Here is a 16,559-nt window from a genome sequence, read left to right as displayed (position 1 = left end):
AAACTCACTCCCTGTAGAGTGCTTCTGTGTAAGTGAAATAAACTTTTCTCTTGTTGATCTGTCTGTTGTCAGTTAATTTGCAGGCCACCAATCATAAGGACATAAGTTGGTAGAGGAAAAGTTATCTTCCCAATAGGAACCTAGCTGAAAAAGAGCAGATTGGACTTTTCAGCTAGATGTTTGGAAGCAAAAAAATAATGAGCAAACACTTTTGAGATCAAAGATGGGGGCTGGGATAGGAGGAAACTGGATTTAGTTGATTGTTCTCAAACCCCAGTGACATCGACAGGTGCCAGCGCCATCACACTGACTGGGCCAACATGGTTTAAAGCAAGAAGACCAAATAGAGCAAACTACCTAATCTTTTTTCAGAAGTTTTCATTTTTTAATTTAGTTTACATTGCTTGAGGATTAAAATGCACCTCCTTACTGAATCACCCATCTAATGAAAAATAGGGAGAAGGCTTTAAGATTATGTAATTTCTATTGTCACAAGGTAAAATATAAAATTGAAAGATAACAACAATAGAAGGGTTTTATGACAAGAGAAGCACTTTCCTGGAATATAACTTTACAGTCCTGAAAATAATCAACCAGTCCCTTAATAAAGATGTATAATCATAAGGAAATGAATAGATACCAGGGAGCATCTTTTTAAATGCCTAAAGAATAAAAATGCACAGCCTTGCTGAATATCTAAGAGGCAAGGACACTTTCTAAAGTTCAAATTCAATCTAATTCTTTTCTCTCTTTAACATTAAGGGCAGAAATGAATATTAACCATTTTTATTAACTATGACCCTCATTTTTTAAATACTAAAACCTGCTAGTGCAAAATGCTTCCAAATGTGGTGATATTTATTTTTCGATTTATGTACAAAAGTTATGTATGCAGGTATAGTTACAACACGCTTAATAAATTATGGAAACCTATATCATCCTTGCACTGAGTTGTGAACTTACAATCTTAACCATTTAAATTAAGAACTTTGCAGTGTTATCTAATAACCTTGGTAGTAACCATTAGAATGATCAGTGAAAACTAAATTTTAAAAAAGAGATACTGTTTCCAATAGGAAAGTTCAGCAGCATGAAGAATAAAGAAAGAGGGAGAAAATCATCTGCTGGTCTATGAGAGACAAATGTCTTGCTCAGAATTCTTTTTAGTTTGTTTTCACCTTCCTGAGATGTTTTGTTTTGTTTTTTTGTTTTTTTGCTGGCCTTCAAGTTTGCCTTCCCCTTAATATCTATTTTTCAGATTCTATTGATCAGAAAACATTTAAAAATATTTCCACCTATTTTTACTATTTTTAATACTTGAACATTTTTAAATAAATAAAAATTTTTAAATAGTCAAAAATATGTTTTAAATATTTCTTGTTTCTGCTTTGTCAGTAATTACAGGGGAAGGATAAAAAGAGTATAAGATTAGGTGATTTTCCTTAAGGGATTTATATAGTAGACCTAGGAATACGAAACTAACAAAACAGGTACCTCCAAGCTGCTCCTCCTAAAGCAGTCATCATTATTACAATAGACATGTGGGGAGGTATGATCAGCGCTGTTGAGAAGGTTGGAATTAAAGAGGATAAGCATTCAGGTACAAAGCTAGGCTGAAGGGTTTCATAAGTAGAAGAGTAAAAGTAGAACAGAAGAGAAGGAAGAAAAAATGGATCGTGATTTAAGATAACTGAATGGTTGGAACAAACCTGGTTGGATGGAGCATCTTAGCCGAGATGGAGCATCTTAATAATCATGCTCAGTTTTGGGGGAAAATACTTTCTGTTCTACTCAACCTCTTGCTACAGCTCCCAATTTTTATTTCCTTATTTATAAAATTTCGTGTGATAGAGTTTAGTCAAGAACTAATCATGAAAATACTAAATTAAATTATTAGATATTAACTTCCTTGTTAATCATTACAGAAATAAAATAACTGCCTGTGATTTAGGTTTATATTTTAAAAATTTTTATGCATTATTCTTGATTCTGCCACTAATTTGCCATGTGCCTTTATTTATTGACTCTCAATTATTTCACTGATAAAGTGAGAGTATTGAACGACATGGTCCCTAAGGTTCCTCTCTGCCCTAAAATTCTAGAATTCTATTATACATCCTTCTAAATATTAGAGAATCTAGAGTGATTTTCAAAATTCTTGTATGAGATGTCAAATGGTAGCTTTTGAAATAATACTTACATTTTGGCCCACTTATCTAGTTCTTCTTCCAGATATGGTTTAACCATTTTTGGTTGAAGGCCAAGAGAATTTCCCAAGAAATAGATGGAATTTTCATCCTTGTTTACTAAAGATAAATCAACTGAAAGAGAGAGCATGCAAAAAATGCTTATTCAATTAGTTAACATTCTTCCATTTGACATTGTTAATTCAGTGCAAACAATTAATATAATTAACTCCAAGAAGGCTAATAAATAACTTATAATTCCTCCCAAGGATAATGTCAGGTTTTCTTAAAAATAATATTTTACATTTATATTTTAAAAATGCAGTTTAAATTTATAGAGGCATTTACTGAGCTCTTTTATATTTATTATGCTCCATGAGGAAATCTGAATTAGTGACTACTCCCCATTATAAATAGACTAAGGCAATAGAAAAGAGTTAAAAACATAATTTTTACAGGAATATATCAGTCTATCTAGTTTTATTAGAAGGTTAAACAAACTTAGGCAATTACAAACCCTCTGCATTAATTGGTGGTGTAGATATAGAAAATAAAAAACCATTTAAATGATTACTTACATATCTGAGGTAGATATATCGGATTTACACATTCCTCATTTTATGTACTTACACACATATAAAACAAGATTGTTCTCTCTATATACCTTCTTATTCAGATAAATCAGAACTGTAGTGATCTTACAACTTTCCCTTAACTACAACGAATGCAGTTTTGTTAGCAAACCAATCCATGTTTGAAGACTGCGTGTGCTGTGTGTGATCCCCATCAGTGACTCAGGATATAAGGAAGCAATTACCCAGATCTCTGCTCCCATTGTATTGTCTTGTTCTTTCATTACTGATGCATTCGCAAACAGGTAGTGGCCTGCTTTTATCCAGAAAGTCATTTTTAAAGTGTGTTCAGTATGAGAGGAAAGCAGAATTATAAAATAATCATCTTGTCCCGTGCCTGCTGAGAGTATGATTCCCCATTGCCTTTAACTATATCCCTTATACTTGGTTAAGTTATTTGTTTAAAAAGACTCAGAGCACCTCAAATGGCATTCTGTGAGCATTCAATTGCATTGTGGAAAGGGACTAGATAGAGTATTAAAAAAGTGCATGTTGTAAAGATCCCGAAGAGTGAAGAAATAACCCACCACTCTCCACCCTTGTCCTGTTGGATCTGCACGATGTGAAAGACAAGCAGGACTTCCAGCCTTGGGGCCCTAGGCTCTGCTGTGCCAGAAGAATGAAAAATAAGTTTGCCATTAAAATCTGGTGCTCTTGGCAGTGATGGGATTGAGGCATGCTACACCAAAATATGGCACCTTGGCATCCTGAATATGTTAAAACGAAGCAATCTGAGAATCGGCATGTGAAGGAAGGGCTTTCGGATCTTCCTCTAAACAGGCCATATAACCCTCAGGTGAGCCGTCCCTCACTATCCATCCTTATCTCCAAGACACCAAGAGGAGTTTGAACAAATGAACCTTGCTGTATGCCCTATTTTCTACACATAGCTTCTAACTTTTTATGCTGTGACAGCTTCCCATAATTCCCCACTCTTCACCAAACCTAGCATGAAAACGGGTTAAGCTCCGCTTTCTTCACTTCCTTATGAAGTCCCCCCTTAACACAAAATTTGTGTTAGAATATATATATATACACACATACATACATATATGTCATAAATGCTTTTCTCTTGTTCATCTGTCTTTTGTTAAGGAGCTTTCACCTAGAACTTAGAAGGGTTGGAGAAAAAGTATCTTTCTTTCCCTACAGCAGCAGAGGATGCTCATGGATAACAGTATATGTGAAACAACTTGATGCAAGGTGCTTTCCATATGACTGAGAGAATGGAGGGGTGGAGACCCTACCAGTGGCTCCAGTGAAGACCCCAGGCACGGCAGGGGGCTTTCTGCGGGGAAGAGTGGGGACTGAATAGGAGATTGATGGGGAGCTGAAGCTGCTGCCAGGAAGCCACCTGCCCTCAAATGGCCATAGAAACTGGGGCAAAGGGAGCAGGGGAGGTCATGACCTTACAGACTTCTTCCTAGGACACCACGAGGCCTCTAAAAGTTTGTGTGGACCCTAGGAAGAGCGAGGGGAAATTCCAAAATGCAGGAACCAGAATTTTCCCTCTGATCTGGTAGGTGTCAATTTTGAATCCGTTTTTTAGCAATGAAAAACTGTACCATATTTAGACCTCCAGGTTGATACTGAAAATTATACTCATTGCTCTATGTTTGAATTGGTGTACCATGGCTCAGAGTTCAACTAAGCCTTCAAATAAGTACAGTAATCAGACCATCAGGAGGATATGAATGACTTTTTAATTGCATCAAATAAAAGATCCTTTTTCTGATAGTGATCTCTCATTCCTCTTAAGTCTAATAAACGCCTGGAACTAGTTTATTTTACAGCTGGCTTCTGTAGCATAAATTAGGAATGGGCATTCTTTTTCCTCACACCATTGCCCTTCAAACAAATTTCAATTAAGACCCGCTCATCCACCTGTGTAATATCTCCTGCAGGTCCCACACCTGTAGGTATTAGATTCATTTCTCTCATCTCTCTCTCTCTCTCTCTCTCTCTCTCTCTCTCTCTCTCTCTCTCTCACTGTACTGCCAGACTGCCAGAATGGCTTGTTTCCTTAGAGAAAAGAGACAACAACGAATGACATTAGCAGTGTGAGGGGGACAGCTGGGACCTGAGGATAAGAACCTGTCCGCTTCATACATACCTACTGCACAGGCATGCCTCCCCCATGCCCTCCCCCACACCCCTGCCAGTAGCTAACTGTAAGAAACAACAGCTCTGATAACTTTGGAGGAGCAAGTGCTGTGGGGAGGAGACATGGAGCTCAAGAGACAGCAGTAAAGGGCCCCATGAGGGTGTTGAGGGCCTGCAGGCAGCTGCTGTCATAGAATACATCCAGCAGGGAGATGTTTATAATTATTTGGATCTAAGTTGTTCTCCTTTCTCCCCTGGTTTCCCTTTTACTCCTTACTGTTCATTGCAACCCAGCAACTCTTTCCATTTTCCATACAAGGGGGGATGGGGTATCTCCAAACTGCATTTGAAGATTCAGAAGCTGATCATGGGATTCTTCACGTGTTCCTTGAGTGTCTGGGGGTTGTTCTGCATTTGTGCCAACAGGAGCCCCTTAGTTAGGACACCCTTTATGTGGTGAACCTCAGGTTCAGCCATGATTCATTGCTTCCATCCTCAAGATTGCCCTGTCAATTTTTATTCTCACATCCATCACTGCTAATAATCACCTGTGGCTTCTTTGTAGCTAGAATCCAAGTCTACTGTCTTCTGGAAAACATCCATAAGAATGAGTGGGTGCTAGATGTGAAGATACTTCCCAGACTTACAGTGCCAGTGGCTTGGCCATTATGTAATCTGACATCTTGTGGGTTCCGTGGGATGGCTTGTTTAATATTTCATGTTTATAGTCTGGGAAGTGCCTCCCTCTGAAATCATTCACTGTATTTGTTCTTTCTTTCAAAGTCAAGTCAGAATTGACATAAACCTGTCATTCTTGTTTTTCAAGATATTTTCTGTCTACTGACCTTTAGCATATTGAGGATTTGGCATTGTGCCAAAATACATATTTCAGAAATGACAGCACTCTTATTTCTTTTCTTTCAAGTAGGAGTTGCCAATTTGGGCATAAGTTTTTGTAGTTTCTCAATAGTCCTCTTGGCTTTCTTCCTTGAGTCCTTGGCCTTTTCACAAAGGGCATGGAGCTTACTGTCATCTCTCCTTTTTCAAAATATACTTCTGCTTGATTAACATACCATTTTGGTCCCAAATCTTGGCTAAGTCATAATGCCTCAAGATTATGACCAACTCTTCTCTTTCCAACTCTTCTTGTTTTAGTGCTTTTCCTTCTATTTTCTGAGGAAGGTCTTCCTCCATTAGATCTGGTTCCATCTCATTCTTGGGATGAAGAATTAAATGAAGTGCCTCATTTCTTCCTCTTAACCCACACCATCCAGGTCTACTCAGAGAAAACACTGAAAGGTGTCACGAACTGGGCAGCCTATGATTTTGTGTCCAGAGCAGACCATTTGCTTATTTTCTCTATCAGTCTGCTGTAGGCTGGATCTCTAAGCAGTGATCTTATTCTAGGCAGGGCAAGGCAAGCTTTCTCTGAAAAGAGCAAGAGTATATATTTTAGGCTTTGTGGGCCAGGCAGTGTCTGTTGCAATGACCCATTTCTGTCTTTGCAGCATAAAAACAGCTAAAGTGCAGTACATAAATAAATAGATGAGGCTGTGTTCTCATAAAATTCTATGACAAAAAATGTTTGCTGACCTTAGCCCTAGGGTCACTCTCCAATTTCTGGCACAAACTGGGCATGCCGAAAGAGTTCATGAATTTTCTATCAGTTGAGTTTCTATCTTCTGTCAATACTCCTTGAGCTGGAAAAACTTGCTTCCTGTAATAAATCCTTTGTATTAGTTTGCTAGGGCTTCTGTAACAAATTGGGTGCTTAAACAATAGAAATTTATTATCTCGCAGTTCTGGAAGTCGAGGTGTTGGCATGGTTTGTTTCTTCCAAGGTTCTGTGAGGGAAGGATCTGGGCTACGTTTCTCTGCTTGAATTATAGGTGGCCATCTTCACCTTCACAGGTGTTCTCTCTGCAGGCCACCCTGTGTGTGTCCATATCTGCCTCCCAATTTCAATTTTATAAGTCATACTGAGTTAGGGCCCACCTAATAACCCCATTTTAACATGATTGCTTCTGTAAAGACTCCATTTCCAAGTAAGGATACATTCTGTGGTACTAGGGGTTAGGATTTCAACATATACATTTTCAGGGAACACAATTCAACACATAACACCCTCCTCAAAGATACACTTGACTTCAAATGGTCTCAGAACTGAAGAGTTTCAGCTTTTAAATAGGCCTAACCTCAATGAGGCCTTAAGTCAAAGGTTTTAAGACCATTTTGTCTGGAAGTCTCATTCCTTAATAGTTTGCAGTATGATTGCTCTAGAGCTCATGATTCTAGACAGTCATGTGATTGCCTTTTAGTAACACTTTAATAGGCCCAAAATGTCCTTCATGGTGGACTTAATTTGCCTATTCTTTTAGTTTAGTCATACATTCCAAGTCTAACCTGGGAACCAGTTTCATTTTTGCTCCTTTAATCAAGATTTCAGCACCACTTCAGATTCAAAGCCTTGCCCCATCCCCAGCTCAGGGCTGACCTAGTTAAGAAAATGTAGTTTGAAACAAAGAATATGTCAATTGTTTGTTTTTCTTGTTCCTCATTGCCACTACTTTTAATTCCTTTAATGGAGTGAGGAGTAATGGTAAGAAAACCTTGCTTGTCTTTGGTGTCTTTATGTTAGTTCTTCCATTTTGGGAGTGATTTAAATTTTGCTATTTTTCACTGGGTTCACTTAACTCAAAGGAAATATGGCCCCTTAAGATACTAATTTTTGGCATGCTAATGAAGCTATTTTAAATTTTGAATTGTAATTATTTTAAAAGCTTTGAGTAAAGTTTATGTCTTCTATATATATGAATTTCCTACTAGAATGACTTCCACAAAAACAGATTAATGTGTTTAATAACATTAAAGTTGGTCAAACACGATCCTAATTGCAAATATGTTGTTAGATACCAGAACCACATATTCTGTCTTTGAAAGTTCTTTTATTTTAAAATCATACATATGTAGGTATACTTTTTAAACTAGTTATAATAATCTATTCATGAAATGATAATTTAAAAAAATAACATATGTGTATAATAGATCTTTATGTTCTTTGTATATTTCATTTGGATTTATGTACTCATCTATCATATCAGAAGCCTTAAAAAAATACAGAATGTGACTTAGAGATTCCAGTTTAATTTGTCTGGTGCAGGGGCCTGTGTATAGGCAGTTTTAAAATTCCTGCAACTAATTCTTTATGTAGTCACATTTCAGGAGGCCTGGAAGTAACCCTCTTAATAAAAACAAAACAAAATAAAACAAAAACTGACATTCCTCACCTTTAATTGAATTACCTAAAGTCACAGAAGGTAGCATACTTTCAACTTAATATAATATGTGGTTATGACTATTTGTAATTTAATTAGTCCATTTAAAACATTGTAGGACAGGAATAAAACATGTGAAATCATTCTAAAGCAAGATTAATACATAACTATAAAATAACTACATTGTTGTATTGTTTTTCTTTTTTATAAATTAAAGAAGAAAATAGAAGACATTCTATGGCTTGACTAAAAAACAAAGGTAAATTCAAAAGATTTTTTTTAAATGATATATATTAAAGAATATTTTCTAATATAAAATTGTTATATAAAAGAACTCAAATGTTGATGGTTTTGTTTATCAGGTGCTAGTGCATATCTCTGATATGTATGCCTTAGGGGAAATGTATACATTCATTAGATAAGAATGTCAGTGTCTAAAATTCAAAGTCTAAATATTTCCTTCGAGTATCAAAAAAAATTAATTCATTCCATGATTAATGTTTATTGACAGAATATTATTAGACACTTTTTCATTAGAATGAAAGACTAGTTTGCTAACATATTCTGCTTTAATTTTTTAAAAAATTAAGTATTCCTTTTTAAAATACAGTTTAGTTTTAATTGATTTTCTTTTCTTGAACTAAGCAATTCCACTTCCTACCTATTATACTTCAACAGCATAAGATACAACTTGATATAAAGGAGAAAAGCTGAATCAAACTTCCCTTTATGATGTAAGGGAGAGTGTAGTATAATTGATCAAAAGCTATTTGGTAAACCGTGTCGTAGGTTGTTTGCTGTGACTGCTATATTTTCATGACTTTTTCTTCTATTTTTTGGTGTGCAGGTATAGAAACAAAAAGAAAGAATTATCTCTGTGTAAGTTAGCCCTTTAAGAAATGTATTTATTTTGAAAGAATTTATATTTGAGATCTTTTCTTCCATAGGTATATGAAAAGATGAAACCCCACAACCTTATTAAAAGGCTGCATGAAAGGCTGGTTTAGAGGCATCATTAGACTGCTCTTGTGATTAGAAGTCCTAGACTACAATTTTGACGTACTGTGACTGTTCATTTGGAAATATGAACTTTTTTTAAAAAATAAAAACAAGGAATTCTATTGTCATATTTAAGAAACAGAAATAAAGAAAAAGGAGAAAGGAAAGGAAAAGGAAAAAGAAAATGCCCTCCTCAACTATATACAATGTTTTTATAGATCGGCAAACATAAAATTGGTGCTGATTGGATTATAATTAGTAGTCTAAAGTGTAGAGATTCTAGCTGTGTTTGTTGCATTTGTGTTTTGATTATTTGGAGCCCTGGTAATACCAAGATTATAAGCAACTAAAATGAATTTGTGGGGCAAGATCTAATTGTTAAATTCTCCTAATCTTAATAACTGTGGTACTAATATGGTTGGGTTTTGATTGCTGTTGTTGGCAATATTGGATTGAATTGTAGCAACAGGAATACTCTTTAACTGGGATTGATGATTAAGTCCATAAATCCTGAGACTGTAGTTCCTTGAGGAACTAGTTCAAAATTTCATCAATATATAAATAATCTCCAGAAGCAAACCAGTGGAGCCGGGACTTACCACTTTCATTATATAACACACAGAGCAGTCTACCTCAAAATTCCTAAGGACCTATTCCGGTTCTTGTCATTAGAATGAAAAATGATCTTGCTAACATAATCTTCAAAAAAAAAATGTTTTCAAATAAATGTTCCTTCTTTTTATGTTAAGATTTAACAGGATTTTTTTTTTTCCTCTTGAGCCACAGAATGCCATCTCTTGCCTCCAGTACTTCAGGGAATAAAGCACAGCTTGACACAGAGAAGCACACTCTACATACTAAGTGTCACTAAACAGCACTGGAAAGCATGTAGAATATGAGGAGTCTGAAAAATAAGTGGTAACAGGTACACTATGGCAGAAAAACAGAATTTAAAATGCCAGCAAATTGGCATTGAATTTCTTATTTTCTTTCTACTTCTGAAGAATCTCTCCTGACTTAGTTTCAAAGACAGCCAGGAACCCCAGCTATGTGAGTATTAACTGGAAAAGCTTTAAGAGGAATTCTTTCTCCCTAATTCTGGTCAGATTTGGAGAGAGAACCACCAAAAGCCAGAGAGAGACAGTGGGGGAAATCTTGTAGGTTTCTGATTTCTTTCTTTCATCTTTTTCTGTTCTCTTCTGTGGTAATCAACAGTCAATCCTGTGACACTGGGGGCAGTTATGACAGCAGCAGCTGCCTAGGCACTCAGATAACTGAAAAGGAAACCTTCCCTCTAACCACAGGAAGGAAGGTTCTAAGAATACGGGGTAACTGGTTTTTTATGATCTCTGTCCTCTTGCCTCTGCCCATCAGAGACGAGCATACTCAGGAAATGCAAGACAAAATGATTAAAGTCTCAGTTTCCCACCAGAGGAAAATGAAGGTGGGATCCTGGAAGCACGAAAGTGTTAGGTCTACTGGAAAGAGAGAGCTTTGTAAGAATGATCAAATAAAGTCACACATGAACTTTTGAGCTGATCCCTGTACTGTGCCTGTATGGATCTAACTCTAAACAGTCTAACAAAACTTTGAGAACTGAACCCAGATCCCAAATTGGTGTTTGAGTGGCACACACACAGGACAGATCCAAATAACACTTCAAAGCCTTTGAAAACTGAATTGGCATCACAACAACTATCCACACAAGGTGGGAAGGAACTTGCAAACTGAACTTATCTGCATACAAAAACAAAACAAAAAAACTTATCTGCATAAAAAGCAAAACAAAACCAAAAAGAAAAAAAGAAAAAAACAATACCAATATTCTTCATAGGATTTAAAAACCCACAAAGTCTCATAAGAAAATATTCAAAATGTCCAGGATGCAATACAAAGTTATTCTACATAAGGAGAAACAGAGTAATCTCAACATCTCTTAATGGAAAAGAAGATCAATGGACATCAACCCCAAGAGAATACAGATATATTGGATATTGGAATTATCAGAAAAGGACCTTAAGGTAGCTATTATAACCATAATCCCAGAAGGGCAGACACTCTTGAAATGAATAAAAAGATTGAAAGTTTCAGCCAAGAAACAAAATATTTTAAAAAGAAACAAATTGAAACTTTAGAACTTAGAAATAAGGTATAATTTCATTAGAAAGTTCTAGATGGACTAAAGAGCAGAATGGCAGTGACAGAACAAAGAGTCAGTGAATTTATAGACAGTACAATATAAATTATCCAATCTTTACATAAGAGAAAAAAGAGATTATAAGAAAATGAACATAGTACAATGAATATATAGGCAATACCAAGAAGTATATTGGAATACCAGAAGGAAACAAGAAAGAGTGGGGTACAAAAAGTGTTTTAAGAAATAATGGTTTAAAACTCCCCAAATTTGTTAAAATATCTCAACTTACACCCCTCTAAAATCCAATGTATTCCTAGTAGGATAAACTTAAATACTGACAAGACACATTATAATCAGCTGCTGAAAATTAAAGAATTATCTTTTTAAAGCAAAATTATCTTTTTAAATAAAAATATTATTTAAAGCCAAACAGAGAAAAACAGCCCATTGCCTGTGGGGGACTAACAATTTTAATGACTATTTAAGAAGTGACTGAAAGACAATGCTCAGTACAGATTTCTTTATCTAGCAAAATTATACTTGAAAAATGAAAGCATAATAAAGACATTCTCAGATGAAGGAAAACTAAGAATATTCTTTACCAGAAGATATGTCTAAAAGAAATACGAATGGAAGTTCTTTAGGATAGAGAGAAATAGTGTTAGAGAGAAATTTGGATTTTTAGGAATGAAGGGAAAGCAACAGAAATAGCAAATATCTAGGTAAATGTGAGACCATTTTCTCTTCTTTAATATTTCTAAATATACATGATATACATTTTAAATATTGAAAATAAAAATAATAACATCTAGATTTTCAGTGTTGATAGATATATATGATAATTGTATCATTGAGAGGAAAGTAGAGAACTAGCTATATACAAACATACCTTATTTTATTGTCTTCAGCAATTTACATTATCTTAAGGGCTTGAGTTCCATAAGCTGGGAAAGTTGGCGTCCAAAAACAGATCCAATATAAGCTCCAGATGGCTTTAAATCGCTGTCATGCTCTCCTTCCCCCTCTTATAAGTTTTTCTTAATGCTCAGTCATCACTAATCCCCAACCTTCTTTCATTTTCTTTTTTCCCTTATTAATTCTTCCTTTCACAGCAAAAGTTCTCAGAAAAATACTCTAGATAGCCAGTTTCTAATATTTTACTCTTTCATTTATACCTAGGAAAATGGTTTTCCCTCCCTATCACTTCAATGAAGTTGTTAAGGTTACTTAATTCTACTCTTTTAACTGCTAAATTGAAAAGCTCATTATAAAACTTCCATGATATCTGATGCTGGTGAGCACTCTCATTTCCTTTGAGTGCCTCTATTCACTTTCTTTTTAAAACACTGCCTTTTCTTGTTCTTCTATGCCTCTGACTCTTTCTAAAAGAGTTCTCATTTTTTTCAGTACTTTAAATTGTATTTTTACCAACCTCTTTTAACTCTAGGTATGATGTCTAGATAGTATCATTCACACCCACAGTTTCAACTACTACCTAAATGCTGATGACTTTCAAATTTCTGTCTTCAAACTAAACTCAACTGCCTGCTGTGCCCTAAATTCCATTCTATTCTTCCTCTGTAGAAGAAGAATTGATAGATTCGCAAATGGCTTCCAAGCATGAAAATGGTATTCTACGCCAGTTGTCCTTCCAGACAGATGGGGCCATGACCAAAAAATGGGCCCATGGCATGTAGGTGGGTAAAGTATGTGCAAACATGCACTCTTTCTTTTTTCTTCTTTGACCATGCCTGTTCCCTACTGCTTGAAACACAGCTGCCAAATTCTTGGACTCCAAGGTCAAGGTCATAAATGGCAGAGCAACAAGAGAGAAAAAACTGAATTCCCTTAAATGATGTGTTCCCAAATAAGCTAATTATACCAATAAATGTCTCATGCTTTATCTGTCTTACTTAATAGCGTAGTCAATGAGTAATGAATTCAGGTTTTTCAATGAGTATTTCAAATATTCCGTAAATGTCTTTACTTTTTCACCTCTGATGCATTTACTTGGACTTCCACAAGTGGTTTTAGATTTCTGCCAAAATATTCTAAATTATTTCCTTAATTCTATTTTTGCCCTCTTCAATATGATTTTACATTGTTTATAGAATGATGTCAGTAACATGAATAAACAATTTTGTTGTCTCAAGCTTAAATATTTTGCATAGCTATGTATAAATGCAGAATAAATTTCACACTATAGAGTAGTTAAAACTGTCTAATTCTTCAGCCTTATTGCCAGTTACCCATACCCACCTATTTTCTCTTTACCCTAGTAAATCATTTGCCCTTTTGTCCTATTTACCCTGTTATATATCCCAAGATATGCTATTTACGTATACCCACCTATTTACATGATAACTTTTGATCATGTAAAACTATTCTTAGAGATCAAAGCAACTATGCTTTCTCTTGCTCGTGGCTTTACCAACACTGTCCCTTCTGAGGGATAAGACCTCACTGGCTGCCTCCACCTGAGGGTCTGTCTAGATGACACCCACTGATACACAAAGGGATAAAACAGTCCCTACTTTCAGGGAGTAGATAGTCTAATACAGAAGAAAAAAGAATATTACAAATAAGCCCATGAAATTGCTGACTACAAGTGCCATGAGAAGTTAAAAATGTCTGGAAGATGGGACTTTTCACTAAGAAATGCTCTTGTTTTTCTTAGGTGAAGCAGATTAAGTCATTAAGATCACATAATCATAAATATGTCTTTTCATAGTTGAATAAAGCCTTTTTATAACATAGCAGTAGCTCTTGTTAAAGAAAGGGTTGTAGTTTGTGTTGAAAAGAATACTTTCCCATATTTCATCACTGATACCTGACACTTGTCACTGTCTTCCGAGCCTAATGGTGGCTGAACTGATGGGGCTCCATTACGTTACGTGGAACCCTGGAGACAAACAAGTATAACAGTTGCTATGCCAGTTGTTTCTAACTGAGGCTGATATAACAGTCAGAGTTATTACTATTATAGATCTTATTTGGGTAGCATTAAATTTAACTTACTAAACTTAGTTGGCAATTTACTCATCTTACTGCTATGTGATAAAATCGAAGGAAGGAAATATTTGAGTATGAAAGGAACAGTGACAGAAACAGCATCGCAACAACTTTCTAGGCCCAAGACAGAGCCACTCCTGCCTCAGGTGTCAAGTCAGCAAACTAAAACTTAGAAAACTTTCTCATCCCTGTTAAATGTTTCACTTAACCAGAAAACAGGATATCCAGTCAGCCATTCCTGAAACACTGCACTAGCTCTGCTCCGTGTGCTTATTTCCTATTCCTTCTTTCCCCAAACAAGCGTGACTCTGCTGTCCCAGCCAATCAGATATTTTATATTTTTCTCTTCCTTGTTCTTCATCTTTTATCCTATAAAAACTTCCTGCTTTGCACCCCATTTCACAGTTCTCTGGACTCTTGGGAATGGAGATTTCTCACTTCACAAGTTTGTGTCACCTAAATTGTGCTCTTAAATAAATTTTAAAAACTCTTTGTTTAGAAGGACAAATACAATTAAAACTAAAAATCCTCCAAATACAATTTACTGATAAAAATGTCTTGGAATTACTGATCTTGTATATACAGCAAAATAATTGTAGTGTTAGTAGATTACTGGCCACTTGTAGCTGGGGAATGAAGAATCTTCTAAAACTGGATTGTAATGATGGCTGTCCAACTATACACGCTAAACATTTCTCACATTGCTCTCATCCCTGCCCAGACACCATTTCCTGTTTCCTTCCCATGTGCCCCGGATGGAGTAACACTACTGCCACCCTCCTACCCCTGCCACTGAGAGAACACCTAAGAGTAGACTATACATGACATTTTTTGTAAGTGTGTCTCTTCACATTTGAATGAAAGTTCAAGTATATGACAGCCCTGCTCTTTAGTTCATGGGTGAACTATTCTGAGAATACTATCTTAAAGTGAGTAAGTGCTTAATGAACATTTATTGAAGGGATGAGCCAGCCATCAGAGCAAGAAGCATCTAGAGTGAGAACAGTGAGAACAGGAACTGACCCAACCTCTATGACATGATCCCAGGTGATGTAGAACAGATGTCCAGGTGCCCCGCAGAGCCTCTGGTTTAGTGACTTTCAGGTGGAAACCAAGAACTTGCAAGTTCTGGTAAATTCCCTGAGGATCCTCACATGGCTGGGCAGGAAAGCACATACTCTGGCAGTAATTTAGAACTCTTGGGGTTAATGAAGTAAATTTTTGTATCATCCATAACTATTTTTTGAACAAATGAATTTTTAAAATTCTTCTTTGAAACAATTCATCTTCTTTCCCTTTACATTTCTTTAAGCATCAGCAATAATGTGTATTCATGATTATAATTTTTTAAAGCTATACTCTATTTCATATGTAATTAAAACAAATGTTACACCTACAATCAAAACACAAGAGTCAACTCTTTTAAGTATAAGAAGTGATTTATGTATAATGCTATCTTTACCTGGATATTGATTAAATTATCTCAAAGCTTAGAAGAGTCTTGTATTGATCTGGCATCAAAAATCCCAATTAAAGTTAAAAGTCTACAATAAAAGGGCAAAGAAACCGACATTCTGGCCCCATCCTAAGCTCACTTAACATAATCTCATTTTCATGCTCAGGAAGACTTTAAATATTTTAGAGCAGTTATTTGTCTTTTGGAGGAACTGTGGTTTTAAGAGTTTGATTTGCTTCTCAAAATACACCCAGCAAGAAAGCTGGAGCCAGAAATTCACAGCAATTTCAGACCATACTTTCTCCCGGGACAAAAACCATGAGTTTTGTTAGTTGTTTATGTCACAAATCCATTGAGCTGGGAATAGGAGATCTGGATTAGAAAGCAAGTTTCAGGCATGGGGAGGACTATGAAAAAGGTAACCAATAAATATTTTTTGAATGAAACTGATGCAGCATGAGGCTGAAAGTCATGTAAGCTAAGGAGTCTTAGGGTCAAGAACAGAAAAAGTGATAAAATAAAGATAGCACTTTAACTGTCTGTTTACCCCTTCATTCAATAATCTTTCATGGAAATTCATAGTTAGCCCCTACCTCAAATCCCTAATGCTGTTATATAGAAGAAAGACATCTCAAGAAAATATAAAGAAACCAAAACTCCCTAATACATCACCTCCAGTGTCCAGAATATAGTCATTGCTCATAGATGTATGTCTAGATGTGGCCAGTATTTAGTGTGATTTTCTCAAGACCTCTC

The 16,559-nt window shown here is 35.7% G+C and overlaps 1 protein-coding gene across 1 annotated transcript in view; it reads right to left on the bottom strand.

The window, feature by feature from the left end:
• Positions 1-16,559, bottom strand: part of KYNU (kynureninase) — a 109,237-nt gene that overhangs the window by 86,181 nt on the left and 6,497 nt on the right. Inside the window, exon 3 of the mRNA XM_037020789.2 lies at positions 2,201-2,321. Coding sequence (XP_036876684.2) covers positions 2,201-2,321 — 121 coding nt within the window. The remainder of the gene's footprint in view (positions 1-2,200; positions 2,322-16,559) is intronic.

The sequence above is a fragment of the Manis javanica genome, chromosome 7 (genome assembly GCF_040802235.1).
Source record: "Manis javanica isolate MJ-LG chromosome 7, MJ_LKY, whole genome shotgun sequence".
NCBI lineage: Eukaryota > Metazoa > Chordata > Mammalia > Pholidota > Manidae > Manis > Manis javanica.
Note: the sequence above shows the minus strand (reverse complement) of the source record. Positions and strands in the feature narration are given on the sequence as shown.